Source organism: Mustela putorius, unplaced genomic scaffold (genome assembly GCF_011764305.1).
Source record: "Mustela putorius furo isolate JIRA1106 unplaced genomic scaffold, ASM1176430v1.1 tig00000198_pilon_pilon_pilon, whole genome shotgun sequence".
NCBI lineage: Eukaryota > Metazoa > Chordata > Mammalia > Carnivora > Mustelidae > Mustela > Mustela putorius.
Genome location: NW_025421311.1, coordinates 1061044 through 1074718, shown reverse-complemented (window position 1 = coordinate 1074718; position 13675 = coordinate 1061044). Strand labels below are relative to the sequence as shown.

The following is a 13675-nucleotide window of genomic DNA, read 5'->3' as shown; positions in this document are numbered from 1 at the left end:
TAGGCGCGACACTTCCAGAAAAGTCCGCATTTATTCCAGGAGCAACAACATGACCCATTTTGCCAATTGTGTTTGAACGTCTGGGAAAATAAACATGGTATCTGTAATGTTTCCCTCTGAACTTGAAATATGTTTTATTAGACATGATCCAAGAGAAAATGTTCGCAGGGAAAACATTAGTTCAGAAGGAACTGAGAGACCGTGGTCCCTAGCAACTTCTGCCTGCATCCATCGAGCCTTCCCCAAACTCATTCCCGGTACCAGTCCTGTTTCACTCTGCCCCCTTGGCTATCCTCACATCAAGATGGATAAGCATTTCCCCTTGATTTCAATCGACGCAAGACCCAAATTCTTTCCCCTAGAGGAAGAGATGTCTTTAGATAGACTCTAGTCTAAAAACAGATGCTTACCCCTGACGCACAGCCCCAGGCTTCAGACGACTGGTCACCTCCAGGCACAGACCTCTCACTGCACCTGTGACGCGCGCTGGATGAGATCGCTCTGGTGTTTATTCAGAACGTACAAAGATACTGAGAAAGAAGGAAAATGCACAAGAAATGCAAAGGCAGGGAACAAAACTTGCACTTATTAAGTACATTTTTCTTCATCGTTTCACGGAGTTTCTCACTCCTGGGTGTTCTGCTCTTTAGCAAACAAATAAGCAAAGAAAAAACAAACCATGGTGGCAAATAAAAAATGTTCACTTAAGACATTTTGTAAGTGTAAACTTGGCTCTTTCCAATTTAATTTCTTTCTCTTTTTCTGCTCTGTTTTTCTAAGGGTAAGGGAGGCAAGGTCGGTGAGGAAGAGGGACAGGTGGCGGGAGAATGGTAAAACGTTCAGCCGAGCTCCCTCCCCTGTGGATGTCCGCAGTCTTCCCTACGAGCACTGTTGGCAGGACCAGCGCTCTGCGGGACCGAGAACAGGAAGAAAAAGGAAGAGGAAGGGAAGAAGAGAGAAGAGAAAACAGGTAAGCACCCTGGGGGAGACATCTAAGGGTGGCTTTTGTTTTAAGTTCAAAGTTTGCCCACAATCCCAGTGGCTCAGTCATTAAGCCACTGCCTTCGGCTCAGGTCATGATCTCAGGGTCTTGGGATCGAGCCCTGCATCGGGCTCCCTGCTCCATGGGAAACCTGCTTCTCCCTCTCCTTCTGCCGCTCCCCTGCCTCTCTCTTTTTCTGTTTCTCTCTCAAATAAATAAATAAAATCTTTAAAAAAAAAGAAGTTCGAAGTATCTATGGTGATTTGAGGGAGGAGGGAGAGAGATGGGGAGACCATGAGAAGCGCGGCGGCAACGATGACGGGAAAGTTGGTCCTGGCACAAGGTGCTTCCTTCTGACCCCGCAGGTTCGCAGGGACGGTGCTTGCAGGTCTGCGACCCGCTCCCCGGTTGGGACAGAAGGAAGACCAGCCGCAGGAGAAAGGGCACACCTCCTCCCTCGAGGTCTTTGTTCTGTCCTGCCCAGGAGCCTTCTCCTAACAAATCCAACCAGAAACCGGTAACACAGACTTCGAGTCAAGGGCTCAAAACACAGACTCTCCCTTCCAACCTTATTCTAGATATTCTTCCTTCTATTACTATAAAATCTAACAGTGTGCGCTTGAGCTATGTAAGCACGGCTTGTCATTTACTTACATCTCATTGTATTTGATTTTAAGTCTGTTTTTCTTAAAATAAGACCGCATTTCATATGTTCTAACCAATTTTGACTTTTTACCGAGTCAGCCTATTTCTCCTCTCAAACACACAAACATCAATGGTCTAGTAAACTCCGGGCACTTTTTTTTCCAGAATTTAAAAAAAAAAAAATGCCCCAGTTCTCTTCTTACGAAGACAGGAAGCATTTCCTGGAGCTTAATCACTGTTATGATTTGCAAAATTGGAAGGGTTGAGAGAAATTAGTAAAGTAGGTTATATCATCCTACTTCAGATTTGGAATTTTTGGACATGGTCCTGCTGTCATTCGGATGAAAGCAATCATGAGTCACGCTGCGGGCGACCTAACCCACCTCTGTCACCCTATAAAAGTCAGGGCTCCAGAGACCGGACCCAGGAGAAGGTGGACACAGAGCACCACAACGACTTAGAGCCAAGAAGAGCCCGTGGAAATGCAGAACCTTCCAGCTCTCCTGTTGCTCTGTGTGGCTGTGTGCTCAGCCTACCCAGCGGACAGGGCTGCAGAGGACGAGGACAGCACGGAGCTTGTTCAGGTGACTGGTGGCTCCATCCCTCCCAGGGCTCGCTGGGGCCTGGGGGGCGTGAGTAGCAGGTAGAGAGAGGAATTAAATGTATCTCCCCCTGGGACGTCTAATCCAATGTACATGTAGCTGGTGTTTATGTTGCTAGTGTCGTGTCTAGATGCATGGGTTTGTCCAGCTTTCTTCTTAGGGCAGGTCCCCGGGAGATGCATAAAGTAGAAAGTCAAGGGAGTTAATAAATGGGCCGGAAATACAGAATTACACCCAAAGAAGCCTATGTGCTCTGTGTTCCTCTTTTAAGGTAAAAGAGGAACACAGACATTTATCTTGGTTTTCTGTTTCATTTTCATTGCTTTGGGAGTAGACCAGGTTCCAGAGATTATCTGGCTACAAAGGCAGAACAGAAGCAAGGAGTCTTTACCTGAGAGTGCAGCTGAATAGGACACTCATTTTGATTTCTTCAAACCAGACAGATACTGCAGACAGTTTGAGTCAGCAGCTGCATTTTACCTCGAAAGGCTAAAAAAATCAAAGTATGACATAAAAACTTTACTTAATATCCCATTAGCAATACCTGGAAAAATACTACAAACTTGCAAAAGATACGAAACCGTTTGTTAAAAGAAGGGACCATGGTCCCGTCGTTGAGAAAATCCGAGAAATGCAGAAGTTCCTCGGGTTGGAGGTGACGGGGAAGCTGGACGCAGACACTCTGGAGATGATGCGTAAGCCCAGGTGTGGCGTTCCCGACATTGGCGGCTTCACCACCTTCCCTGGCATGCCCAAGTGGAGGAAAACCCACCTTACCTACAGGTAATGGGACAAAGAGGTTTTCACACACTACCCAGATTTTACTAATAACTATCACAGGAGAAAATAACTTCTTCTTCAATTTTTCTCTTAAAGGATTATAAATTATACGTTGGATTTGCCAAGAGATGCTATTGATTCTGCCATTGAGAAAGCCCTGAGTCTCTGGCAGGAGGTGACCCCACTGACCTTCTCCAGGGCTGATGACGGAGAGGCTGACATAAAGATCTCCTTCGCAGTTAGAGGTAAAACAAAGGAAAAAATCCCACAAAAACCATGAAATGCATCAATTTATCTAGGTGCTATTGGGGGAGGGTGTTCCAAGAGATCTGAATTACCTATCTTTCCAATAAAAACACTTTCTCTGTTAGATCATGGAGACTTTAGCCCTTTTGATGGACCTGGAAATGTTTTGGGTCATGCCTACCCGCCCGGCCCCGGCATTTTTGGAGACGCCCACTTTGACGACGATGAACAGTGGACAAGAGACACTTCGGGTAGGTTACACATCTCTCGGAATGACGTCGGTGGGGGGTTTCTTTAGATTTAGAAAATTCTTAATAGCTCAGAATCTTCAAGAAGTGGGGTGTTCCATACTTCCTGAATAGTTCGAGAATTAGTAGAGTGTATTTTTGTTTTAACTATTTTGCACATGTCTGAAAAGTTTATTCTCTGTCTTGGTAAGCACAGTGTGGGGACATCAGTAAGTATTTCTTTGATGACTGCGTTTCTAGGGTGAGCTCAGAACCATCCTCAGGAATATTCTCTCATTATATTGAGTGGCAGATACCCAAGGGATGGTGCCCTGGATATTGCTTATATCCAGTTGGGGGCTGTTTCTTCTTTACTCTTCAAAAGGGAGATGAGAGTTAAATTTCAGGAACTGAGGTTCCTTTTTAGGTTTTCTTTGTAAATCAGCATTTTACTATCTCTAGGTTAACAAGAGTTTCTATAGACTAGTTCTGAAGGAAAGCACTTGCCCCCTAATATAGTGTCCAGATTTTTTAGGTGGAAGAATATTTGTCAGTTCATAACTGTATACTTTGAGGATTGGCTTCCAAAGTTCTCAAAAAATTGGCTAAAACAAATTCACTGGGGTTTATAATTGAAACTCAAACAGAATCTCCATAGAGAGTATGAATGCGAAGTTAGTGCTCGGTAAATTTCTTTGATTCTACTGAATTAACAACTTCTTCCTGCAAAGCCTCTAATGAGGACTGTACTAGGATCACAAGTTACACAAATAACACTTGCAAAAGTAAATTCAGCCTGTCAAATATAATTACCCGATGACTTCCAATTTTCAGTATTCTGGGTTATTTTTAATAATATGGAGGAAAAAAATGTAAATATAGCCAGTGTTTGTGTGGCCCAGATCTCTTTCGTGGCAAACAGTAGCACGATTAGGCGTGCTATCTTTGAGACCAATCTTGCAAACCCTATGTCAATGATCCTTACTAATATTTCCAGACCCAGGGACACCTGGGTAGCTCAGTTGGTTAAGCAGCTGCCTTCGGCTCAGGTCATGATCCCAGCGTCCTGGGATTGAGCTCCTTGCTTGGCAGGGAGACTCCTTCTCCCTCTGCCTCTGCCTGCCTCTCTGTTTGCCTGTGCTTGCTCTCACTCCAAATCTTAAAAAAAAAAAAAAAATATATATATATATATATATATATATATATATATATATATTTCCAGACTCAAAATGTGCTTAATAGTAACAATCTTGGGGAGGAAAATTATGCAGGCAGCATTCCAATGGGGAATCGTAGGAGCGTGGTTGTCTCAGGATTCCAGAATTGAGATGAATAAATTGTGATTCATATAACCGAGGCCATGACTGGCAAACACTAATATGTTGAAACAGTGTTTAGCTTTTCATTAACAAATGAAGAGAAACATTTATAGATGAGCTACATAAGCGGTTTGGGCCCCCTCCAGAGCACAGGAAAAGGGAGCTGGCTCTCCCTAGGATCCTGAGACAGGAGAGTGGAGTGGGGACATGACTGCATATTTTGTCTCAAAGACTGATTTCAAGAAAGAGCCTTGAAAAACACTTGGCCTGCCGTGAAGTGTGGGCCCGTTAACCACACACCAGGCAAAGGAAGCCCCATGTGCCTCCAGGGAGAAAATGAGAGAACACACAGCTGACCTGTGTGAGGACGTCCATGGATTTGTACCAAGTAACCGTTGTTTATGATTTCTTAAACAGGAACCAACTTATTCCTGGTCGCTGCTCATGAACTTGGCCACTCCCTGGGTCTCTTTCACTCGGCCGACCCCCGCGCTCTGATGTACCCAGTCTACAGGGCACACACAGACCTGGCCCGCTTCCGCCTTTCTCCAGATGACGTGGCCGGCATCCAGTCCCTGTACGGTGAGCGAGGCCGCACACACCGGGCACGGAGCTTTGCAGGGCCGGTCCTCGGGAGAGCTTGAAAACGCAGCACGACGCGTTTGCAGTACCTCTTAAGCCCCTGAGTGCACTGGGAAAGCACTCACGTGGACGATAGCGTCACAGTCCCTCTGTTTGCCTCCCCACATCTGTTCCCTTCAGGATCTCCCCCTGGCTCCCCGGATGACCCTGTGGCGCCCACGGAATCTGTGCCTTCAGAACCGGGGACCCCAGCTGCGTGCGACCCCACTTTGTCCTTCGATGCAGTCAGCACCCTGAGGGGAGAAATCCTCTTCTTTAAGGACAGGTCAGACCAGAAGATTCCATTTCCTCTCTCTTCTTCTGACGTTCAGTGTTTAGTAAGGAGAACGGAGACTTGATGGAGATTTTAAATTCTGAGAGCAAAGCATTTTCTCTGAACTTGAAATCACTGAGCTCTCGTGACTCACCCTCCATGTTTCCCCAAAATCTTCCCACTCGTTTTCCAAGGCTTGATTTGATGCCTGTCCTCTCGTGCTTGTCTCCAGTCGCTATAAGCCACGCTTACTTTTCCAGAGGCTCAGGTCGAACTTCAGAATTAGAGTTTTATCTTTGCTTCCTTTAAAGATAGCATCAGGAGGGCATTATCCTTAACCGGCTAATCTACAGCTGCAGACTATGCCCGTGACAACACGTTCAGGCTGCGCACGTGGGAGGGAAGCCAAGAGCCAGTCTCCCTCGCCACACGGGCTCCCCGCCGCCACCCACCGTCGAGGATGCGTGTAGACACTTCCACAGTCATTCTGGAAATACTGACACCCACACGCACACATACACACACACCAGTCTGTCCGTCTGAAAACGTGACCAGCGTTGTGATGCCCACACTAGTTTGCATGGGCTGTAGCCACCTTCTCTCTGGAAGATCTTACGCCAGAATCCTCGGCAGGAGGCCGGGGGCAAGCGTCCCAAGAGAAAAAAAGGATCTTTTCCCGTTGACAGCCTGCCTGATTGCTGCCCGCCCTCGAGCCTAGCAGCTGAGGGGATGGGGCGGGTGGATGAGGCACCACAGGGAGAAAAACCCGTTAAAGGTGAAGGTCTGTTTCTCAATTTTCATTTCCTCTTCTACATATTTTAGGTATTTTTGGCGCAAATCCCTCAGGACACTTGAACCTGGATTTTATTTGATCTCTTCGTTTTGGCCGTCGCTCCCTTCAGGCCTGGATGCCGCATATGAAGACACTAACAAGGACACTGTTTTCCTTTTTAAAGGTAATTATGAAACATTAATTTCTTCTAACCCGTTGAAATAAACCCCTTTGCAGGAAAATTAAATAGAACTTTAGTTTTCTCTACTCTGACAAATTGTGTCTCCTTCGTCACTCGAAGTTCTGAAGAAACAACTGGGTCTGGTGTTATTTTATTTATATTTTACAGATAATAAAAATGCAAGTAGGGATATAAATCACTCAGAGTTGTAAATTCCCTCTTTGCATTTGTGTTCAGTTGTTCAATCCACACATTTTTGTGAACAATCCACTTTGAGCTGGGGATTAAATCCTTACTCTGAAAATCAAAGGTGCTGACAAGTATTTTTAAAACTCGAAGGCTTAACTGTCATAAATTCAGCAAGACTCCAAATGATTTTTCTTAACAGGAAATCAGTTCTGGGCCGTGAGAGGAACGGAGCCACAAGCAGGTTATCCAAAAGGCATCCGCACCCTGGGTTTTCCTGCAACCGTAGGGAAAATTGATGCGGCCCTTTTTGATAAAGAAAAGAAGAAAACATATTTCTTCGTAGGAGACAAATACTGGCGGTAAGACGGGGTTGGGGTGACTTTGCATGGAGCCTCAGCAGGGAAATTATCCTCTTCCAAGGATACCCCCAGGTCACTCGCAGCCCAGCCCCACCCCACCCCCAGTACGGAGGACCAGGACAGACTCTCTTTCAAAGGCAGCAACGCTGGTCTTAGGTGGTCCCAGGGGCCTCTATCTCGGTCCAACCTTGAGCCCGGGAGCCGCAGGCTGGAGCTCCCCTGCGACCACACCACCCTGTGCCTGAACAGCCTCTTCTCACCTCTGCACCACCACCACCACCACCCGCCCCCTGCCTCCAGCCAGTGCATGCCCTCTTCAAGTCCTGCCTCAAGTCCCACCCCCCGGTGGAGCTTCCCAGATGGACTCCAAATGCAGATGGGCTTGTGTTTTGTTTCAAAAGAAGCCTTGGGAATCCGGGCCACACTTTAGCATTCCTTTCCTGTCTACCCACCGCCTCCCTGGGTGTTTGTCTCATGCTTCCAGCTTCGCCATATGATGCTTCAGGGCCACCCCGACCGCACCCGTTCAGTAGTGCTGTTGTTAAGAGGCCAGTGAGCAGCAGCGGTCCGGGTTTACGGCCAGAACCCAGGACACACAGATGCCGATGCCTGGGCCATCTGCCCGACGACTGGCAGGACCAACCAAGGTCCAGCCAACGAGCCCACAACACATTCCCTGTGCTTTCCTGGTCTCCGTCATCCCTTCCCTAGGAGGCTGCTGGAGGAAATCCAGACGTGCAGGGTGGGGAGGACACACACAAGCCACATACGGTAGAGAACTTGACATTCGTATTTGAGATGAATGAGCCAACTCATCTGTCCGTACCTTCAAGCCTTTGTGATAGAAAGATGATTAGGTTCTTTCCATCCAGCCTCGAGAAGTATGGTAACAGACATCTGAGACATCGGATGTTGCCTCTTCTCCGGGGGAGAGACAGTTTTAAGAGCTGTGTTTGCAGTCCCATTAAAGTCCCATATTTCTGTAGTGTCTCACCGGCTTGACGTTCATTTACGATACTTGGAAAGTTTACTAGAATGCCACAGTAAACCCGACATGACTTAGGGCTTCTAGTCACGTGGCTTCCGTGCAATGCCATGCTGTGTTTCTTTTACTGGGTGCAGATTTGACGAGAAGAGACAATCCATGGAGCCGGGCTTCCCCAGGCAAATAGCGGAAGACTTCCCAGGGGTGGACACGAAGGTCGACGCTGCTTTTGAAGCATTTGGTAAGGAGATACTTTTTGTTTGGTCACGGGGCACTGGGAACTTTCTAGGGTATCGGAGGGACAATTGGATTAATTTCTAATGACAAATTTTCTTTTTTTATAAGACTTATTTATTTACTTGAGGCGGGGGAAGGGCAGAGGGAGAGAGAATCCCAAGCAGTCACTGCGCTGAGCGCAGAGCCCAGTGGGGGCCGTGATCTCATGACTGAGATCACAACCTGAGCCGAAACCAAGAGTCGGATGCTTAAGTGACGGAGCCCCCAGGTGCCCTGTGTAATGACAGGTTTTCTCTAAGCAGCTCCTTCCTCTCTTCCCCCAGATTGCTACTTACCAATTCCGTGCCAAGTCTATGATGACTTCTAGAAAACATTGATGAGATTGGTGGGCACTCATCTCTGTTCCGTGTGCACAGAAAATAGCAAACTGCTTAGGGTTGTTTCCCTGCGTCCTGACCTGAGCTCTCAGATCTCCCTGCGCGCAGAGAAGTCCCCTCCAGCAGTGTGGCGACGTTTCCCTCACCCTATCCTGCCATAACTACTGATTCCCAGGGACATGTCCCCAAGTGGTCAGTCACTGCCCACGCCAGTCAGTTGCAAATCATTGCTTCTTCGTGCGCCCGGGGTTTTAAACCAGTTGTATCTTTTTCCTGCTCGAGGAGAGAGAAGTGAAGGCTGGTGGGTCCTTATTGGTGGTCCTTACTGGTCCTGAGCACCAGGATGGCCGAGCCTTGAAGGGCCCTGGTGTTCTCAAGGGGTTTCCATGCTTCTCTGGGTCTGGAAGGGACCCTCAGGGAAGGAAAGGGGAGGAGGACTGTTGGGAAAAAAGAAAATAAAGAGTTCATGGTTTCCAAAGAAGCAGAGAATTTTGCCTGGTTGGAAGAAGAATACCATGGTAAGTGGAGCCTGGCTTCGCCGTCGGACAGAGCTGGAAGGCGGTGCTGTCACCAGCCTGTCCTCCGCGAGGGACCTTGGGCCAGCCTGCACACCCCTCCCCCTACCCATCTGCAGGGCGGACTTAGATGCGCGTCCCTCATGGGACTGTTGAAGGAAGACGTGAGAAAACAAACCCATCAAACGCTTTCCGGAATCCGGCACCCAGTAAAACCCTTATAAACACCAGAATTCTCATCGCCTGGCATTCTGCATTCTGGGTGTTGCCAAGCTGGTTTATCTGCAACAGTATCTCACGGGTTCCCTCCTCTGTATTTCCAGGATTTTACTATTTCTTCAGCGGAGCTTCCCAGTTGGAGTTTGACCCCAACGCAAGGAAAGTCACCCACACCCTGGCGAGTGGCAGCTGGCTAAACTGCTGAGAGGCCAAGAAGCACCCCCACGGGCTCCGGCCACTGCTGCTAGTCCTGCCCGGAGTCCCTGCGAGCGTAGACGGTCCGTTTCTCCCATGCGTGGGGACGACGCTCAGGCGACATCCTCGACTTGCCGGCTGTTTCCCACGGTGTCGGGCATTGGGGCGAGCGGCTGGCTGAGCGGGGGCTGCGTCCCGCGGGGCCTCCACGGGGGAGGGGAGAGCGCTCGTGGCCCAGCCCGGCTACTGTATATAGACTATGCACTTGTTATTTAATAAAGAGAATCGGTCAGTTGTATCAACATCTTGTTTGTTTTGAGAACAAGTTGTCCCCACGACCTTGGGTGCGGTGGGGACCGTGCGGTGGGGACCAGATCGGAGGCAGGCCGAGATCCTGGGCCCGTGTGCTAGGATTCAGGTCTCCACGGTGGCCGCCGCCCCATGGGCTTGTCAGGACCAGTAGGGGACGTGCCATGTGCCCTCCATAGGTGTCCTACCAGCCAGTGTCCCTGTTTCCACCTCCCACACATCCTGTGTGTTCCTGAGACACCCTGGGAGGAAGACCTGGGCCAGCTGTCCCCAAGCAGGGCAGGCTCGAGAAAACGCTGTGACACAGAATCTTAGGACTGTCACGGACCACCTTGTTCACAGGCTTCTCTGTCAGGTGCAGGAAACCAAACCTGTTCTTCGTCTCCTCCCGCCCGCCCTAGCAGCAGATCTGCTCACGTCCATGCACACCTGGAAACACCCTCTTGTACTCATTGTCTAGTTGTCCATGCTTGAAGCCCACGGGCAGATGCTACTGCGAAGAGAGACTCATGGCCCTAGGTCAGGCGCCCAGCACGGCACCTGCCACACAGTAAGAGCTCGTTCACGCCCCGACGGGTCCGTTCATATGAGGACGGTGCACTCACCGTATTCCACGTGCCAGGCCAATCCGTGCTGGGGTGTAGGTGTAGGACCCTGCGTGACCCTGCGTGAACGGACACAGCCCCTACCCTCATCAAGGTCATAGTCAGCGAGAAAGAATGTATGCAAAGGAGCACACACACGTGCGTACTACCGTCAACCTAATGGGTGCTGAGGGGAAACCATAGACGTCTTCGGTAGGCTAGCAGGACGGTCACCGGCTCTGGGCCGTGTTAGGACTTCTGAGGGGATGGCCCTGGAGGTTTGGAGGGGAGGCTGGAGAACCGGGGGAGGGGGTCACAGCTCAGGCAAAAGCGGTCACACTGCAGAGTCAGATGAGAGCATGGAAGACAGCAGGACTCAGCAGGGGGTTCGAAGAAGAGGAAAGAGACCACGCACCATTCCCCGAGAGCTTCCTAGACCAGGAGGACAGACGTCACCTACCGTGGCAGCATGTGCTGGGCTCGGGGACAGCTCGGAGACACAGAGCTTTGTGAGGAAAAGGTGAGAGTGGAGAAGAATGGCTGAGGTTTGCCAAGTTTTGAAACGTCCGTGAGATGCCCAACGAGGCCATGAGTGAGTGAGTCTGAACTTAAACACGGTGACCCAGAAACTCGAGGGACTGCTCTTTGGGGACTGTGCGCAGTGTGGACACAGGCGGAGTCCTTCCTCATGCACCTCAAACAAACCCAGTGGGGTCCGTCGATCGTACCTCAATTTTGTTTTTTAAAGAGAGGAGATACACATCTGTGAATGGTCAGCATTTAGACCATCCTTAGGACGGTGAGCACGGAAGAGACCGTGTGGGAGACTGTAAGACAGAACTCTAATACATGGCAGTATTTTGGTCGCAATTGAGCATTTCTTTATTTTATAAATTCCCTGAATTTATTTGGATTATGCTTTTGCAGGGGTACTAAGTGGCCACACGTCTGAAAGGTAGAAAACACGGTGAGAAGTCAGTTTTCCTCACACCTGTCCCCACCAGCTGGTGCCTTTCCTCAGGGGCTGGTGTGACAGCCCCGTCTTCATGGAGCGCAGAGTCCAGGGAGAACGAACACACCCAAATGCAACCCTCCAGCCGCCCCGTACACACGCAGACATTAGCACGTTACGTCTCCTAAAGTGAGATCAGTGGCCGCGAATCTCGCCACCGTGCTCTTCACTCTTCCCACGTGAAACACCGCGGCGTCCCCTCCTGGTTAGCACAGGCGCCGTTCTTCTATTGGCCACTTTCTCCGAAAGCCTGGCTTCATTTCCTCAGTCCCCTACTGGTGGCTTGCGCCGTTGGCTTGTTTCCGCGGGGGGGCAGAAGTGAAAATTTAGAGGGACTCGGGGACTCTGCTGTGGTCACGCTGCACACAGCTGAGTCAGGAGCTGATTTCGTTCTTCCTGGTTCCCAAGACCATGCTCTGATTTTGTCTAGAGCGACGGGCAGTAAACCAGCGGGGACGGCCCTATCTTGCTGAGTTTGGACTCGGTCTGAGCCGGGCGCCATGCCGTGCATGACCTGCACCACCTCAAAGAGGGCAAGTCCACTCTTGCTCAGTCCAGCAGCTTAAAATCCCCACAGCCCCAAGGCCAAGGTTCTTGTATCTGTGTCTGACTCCTGGCCTCTCCCGCCCCCCCCCCCGCCACTATCCTCAGTGACGAGGGACAACGGGGGACCACCCACCTGCCACTGCTCCCTGCTGCCCTTTACCCCAAGACATCTCGTTCCAGAAGGACTGGAGTGCGCGTGTGTGTGTGCGCGTGTGTGTGCACTGACCAGCCGGGAACCCATGTTCCCTGACACCGAGCAGAGACCGAGCTCCAGGGACCAGCCTTGCAGCCCATGTTGGGGCAAGTCCAGCCCCGCGGTGCCGTGCTGCTGAATCCCAGGACGATGTTCAAGAACTGGCTTGACTTCTCTGGCCTTGGAAATGCGGAGCACGGCCGCGCTACAGGGAGTGCGGTCAGCTCGGGGGGTGAGAGGATGAGAGAGCTGGACGGCCCGGGACGGGAGAACACGAGAAGGGGCTGGACGGGGAAGGACGTAGCTGCTGGAAGCGTGGGGCTGGAAGGATCTGCTGGGCCGGTCCGAGGCTCGCCTCCAGACAGGCTGCGTATTCGAGGCTATTTGAGGCGTCTATTCCCATCCAAGCACCGACCCGAAGCCTCGCGGTCGTCCGTCCGATCCAGCAGGAGAACGAGTGTGTCAGAACCTGTGAGTGTGGATTCCCTCTTCTTGCTCTCGGTGAGAGCCCGGGATGACTACAGTCACATCAGCGTGTCTGACACAGCGGGCAGGACGTGGTGTGCTGGCGGCATGGACAGTTTGGGACGGGTGCGTGGGAGCCCTCATAGGTGACCCAGCGGTGAGCAGGTGGTGGGTGGGGGAGCGTCTCGGCAGCTCGAGGGAGGTCAGGGAGAAGGGAGTGAGGAAGGGAAAGGATTAAGGTATTACGATGACAGAATAGAGAATCACAGGAGGAAAGTAATCTAGATTGGTCACGTAGGAAGTGGGTAGGGAACCAGGAGGAGGGAGGTATCTGGAGAGAATTTTCATCCGGGTCCCAGGGTGAGGCTGGAGACCACAGGAGGGCTTCCATTCCTCAGGGACTAGGGGTCAAGAATGCCCTGGCTGGTCCACCCGAGAAGCAAAGCCAGACTTGGCCCCTAAAGCAAGGAAAGAGGTATGGCTGTGGCTCTCTGCCTCCAGCCCTCCTGTCCCCATGTTGGGACAAGATTTATAAGATCATCAAAGCTTGAAACTAGAATTAAGACCATTAGACCTCAAAGTCCTGCACAGACTGATTTACAGGGAAACATCATCCATAGAGCAAAGCTGGTCTGCAGAAAAAGGAAAACCAGCAAATACTCGGGCTCAGACTAAGAACAAGAGGGAGAGATAGAGAGAAAGACAGAGAGACAGAGAGCCTGAATCTTCCCATTTCTCAGGACGGTTGTCCTGAGATTCTATTCCATGAGATTCCCCAAGTTCCTTATAATGATTCTACTCTAATTAACCCCCAACGAAATGATTCTTGGTTTGGACATAC

General features: G+C 50.3%; 1 protein-coding gene across 1 annotated transcript; it reads left to right on the top strand.

Annotated features, from left to right (window-relative positions):
* Positions 1–1938: 1938 nt before the first annotated feature.
* On the top strand, positions 1939–10027 carry LOC101688701 (stromelysin-1). Its single transcript, XM_004764452.3, has 10 exons — positions 1939–2211; positions 2768–3012; positions 3106–3254; positions 3381–3506; positions 5219–5383; positions 5564–5708; positions 6519–6652; positions 7038–7197; positions 8320–8423; positions 9635–10027. The coding sequence occupies exons 1-10, from the start codon at positions 2110–2112 to the stop codon at positions 9733–9735; spliced, it is 1431 nt and encodes a 476-aa protein (XP_004764509.1). The 5' UTR covers positions 1939–2109; the 3' UTR covers positions 9736–10027.
* The last annotated feature ends 3648 nt before the right edge of the window (positions 10028–13675 follow it).

Excerpts from the sequence above, each read along its gene's own strand:
- LOC101688701 (XM_004764452.3), top strand. The coding sequence starts at position 2,110 with ATGCAGAACCTTCCAGCTCTCCTGTTGCTCTGTGTGGCTGTGTGCTCA. Across the intron at positions 3,255-3,380 it reads GATCTCCTTCGCAGTTAGAG|ATCATGGAGACTTTAGCCCT; the intron begins GTAAAACAAAGG and ends TTTCTCTGTTAG. Across the intron at positions 6,653-7,037 it reads CACTGTTTTCCTTTTTAAAG|GAAATCAGTTCTGGGCCGTG; the intron begins GTAATTATGAAA and ends TTTTCTTAACAG.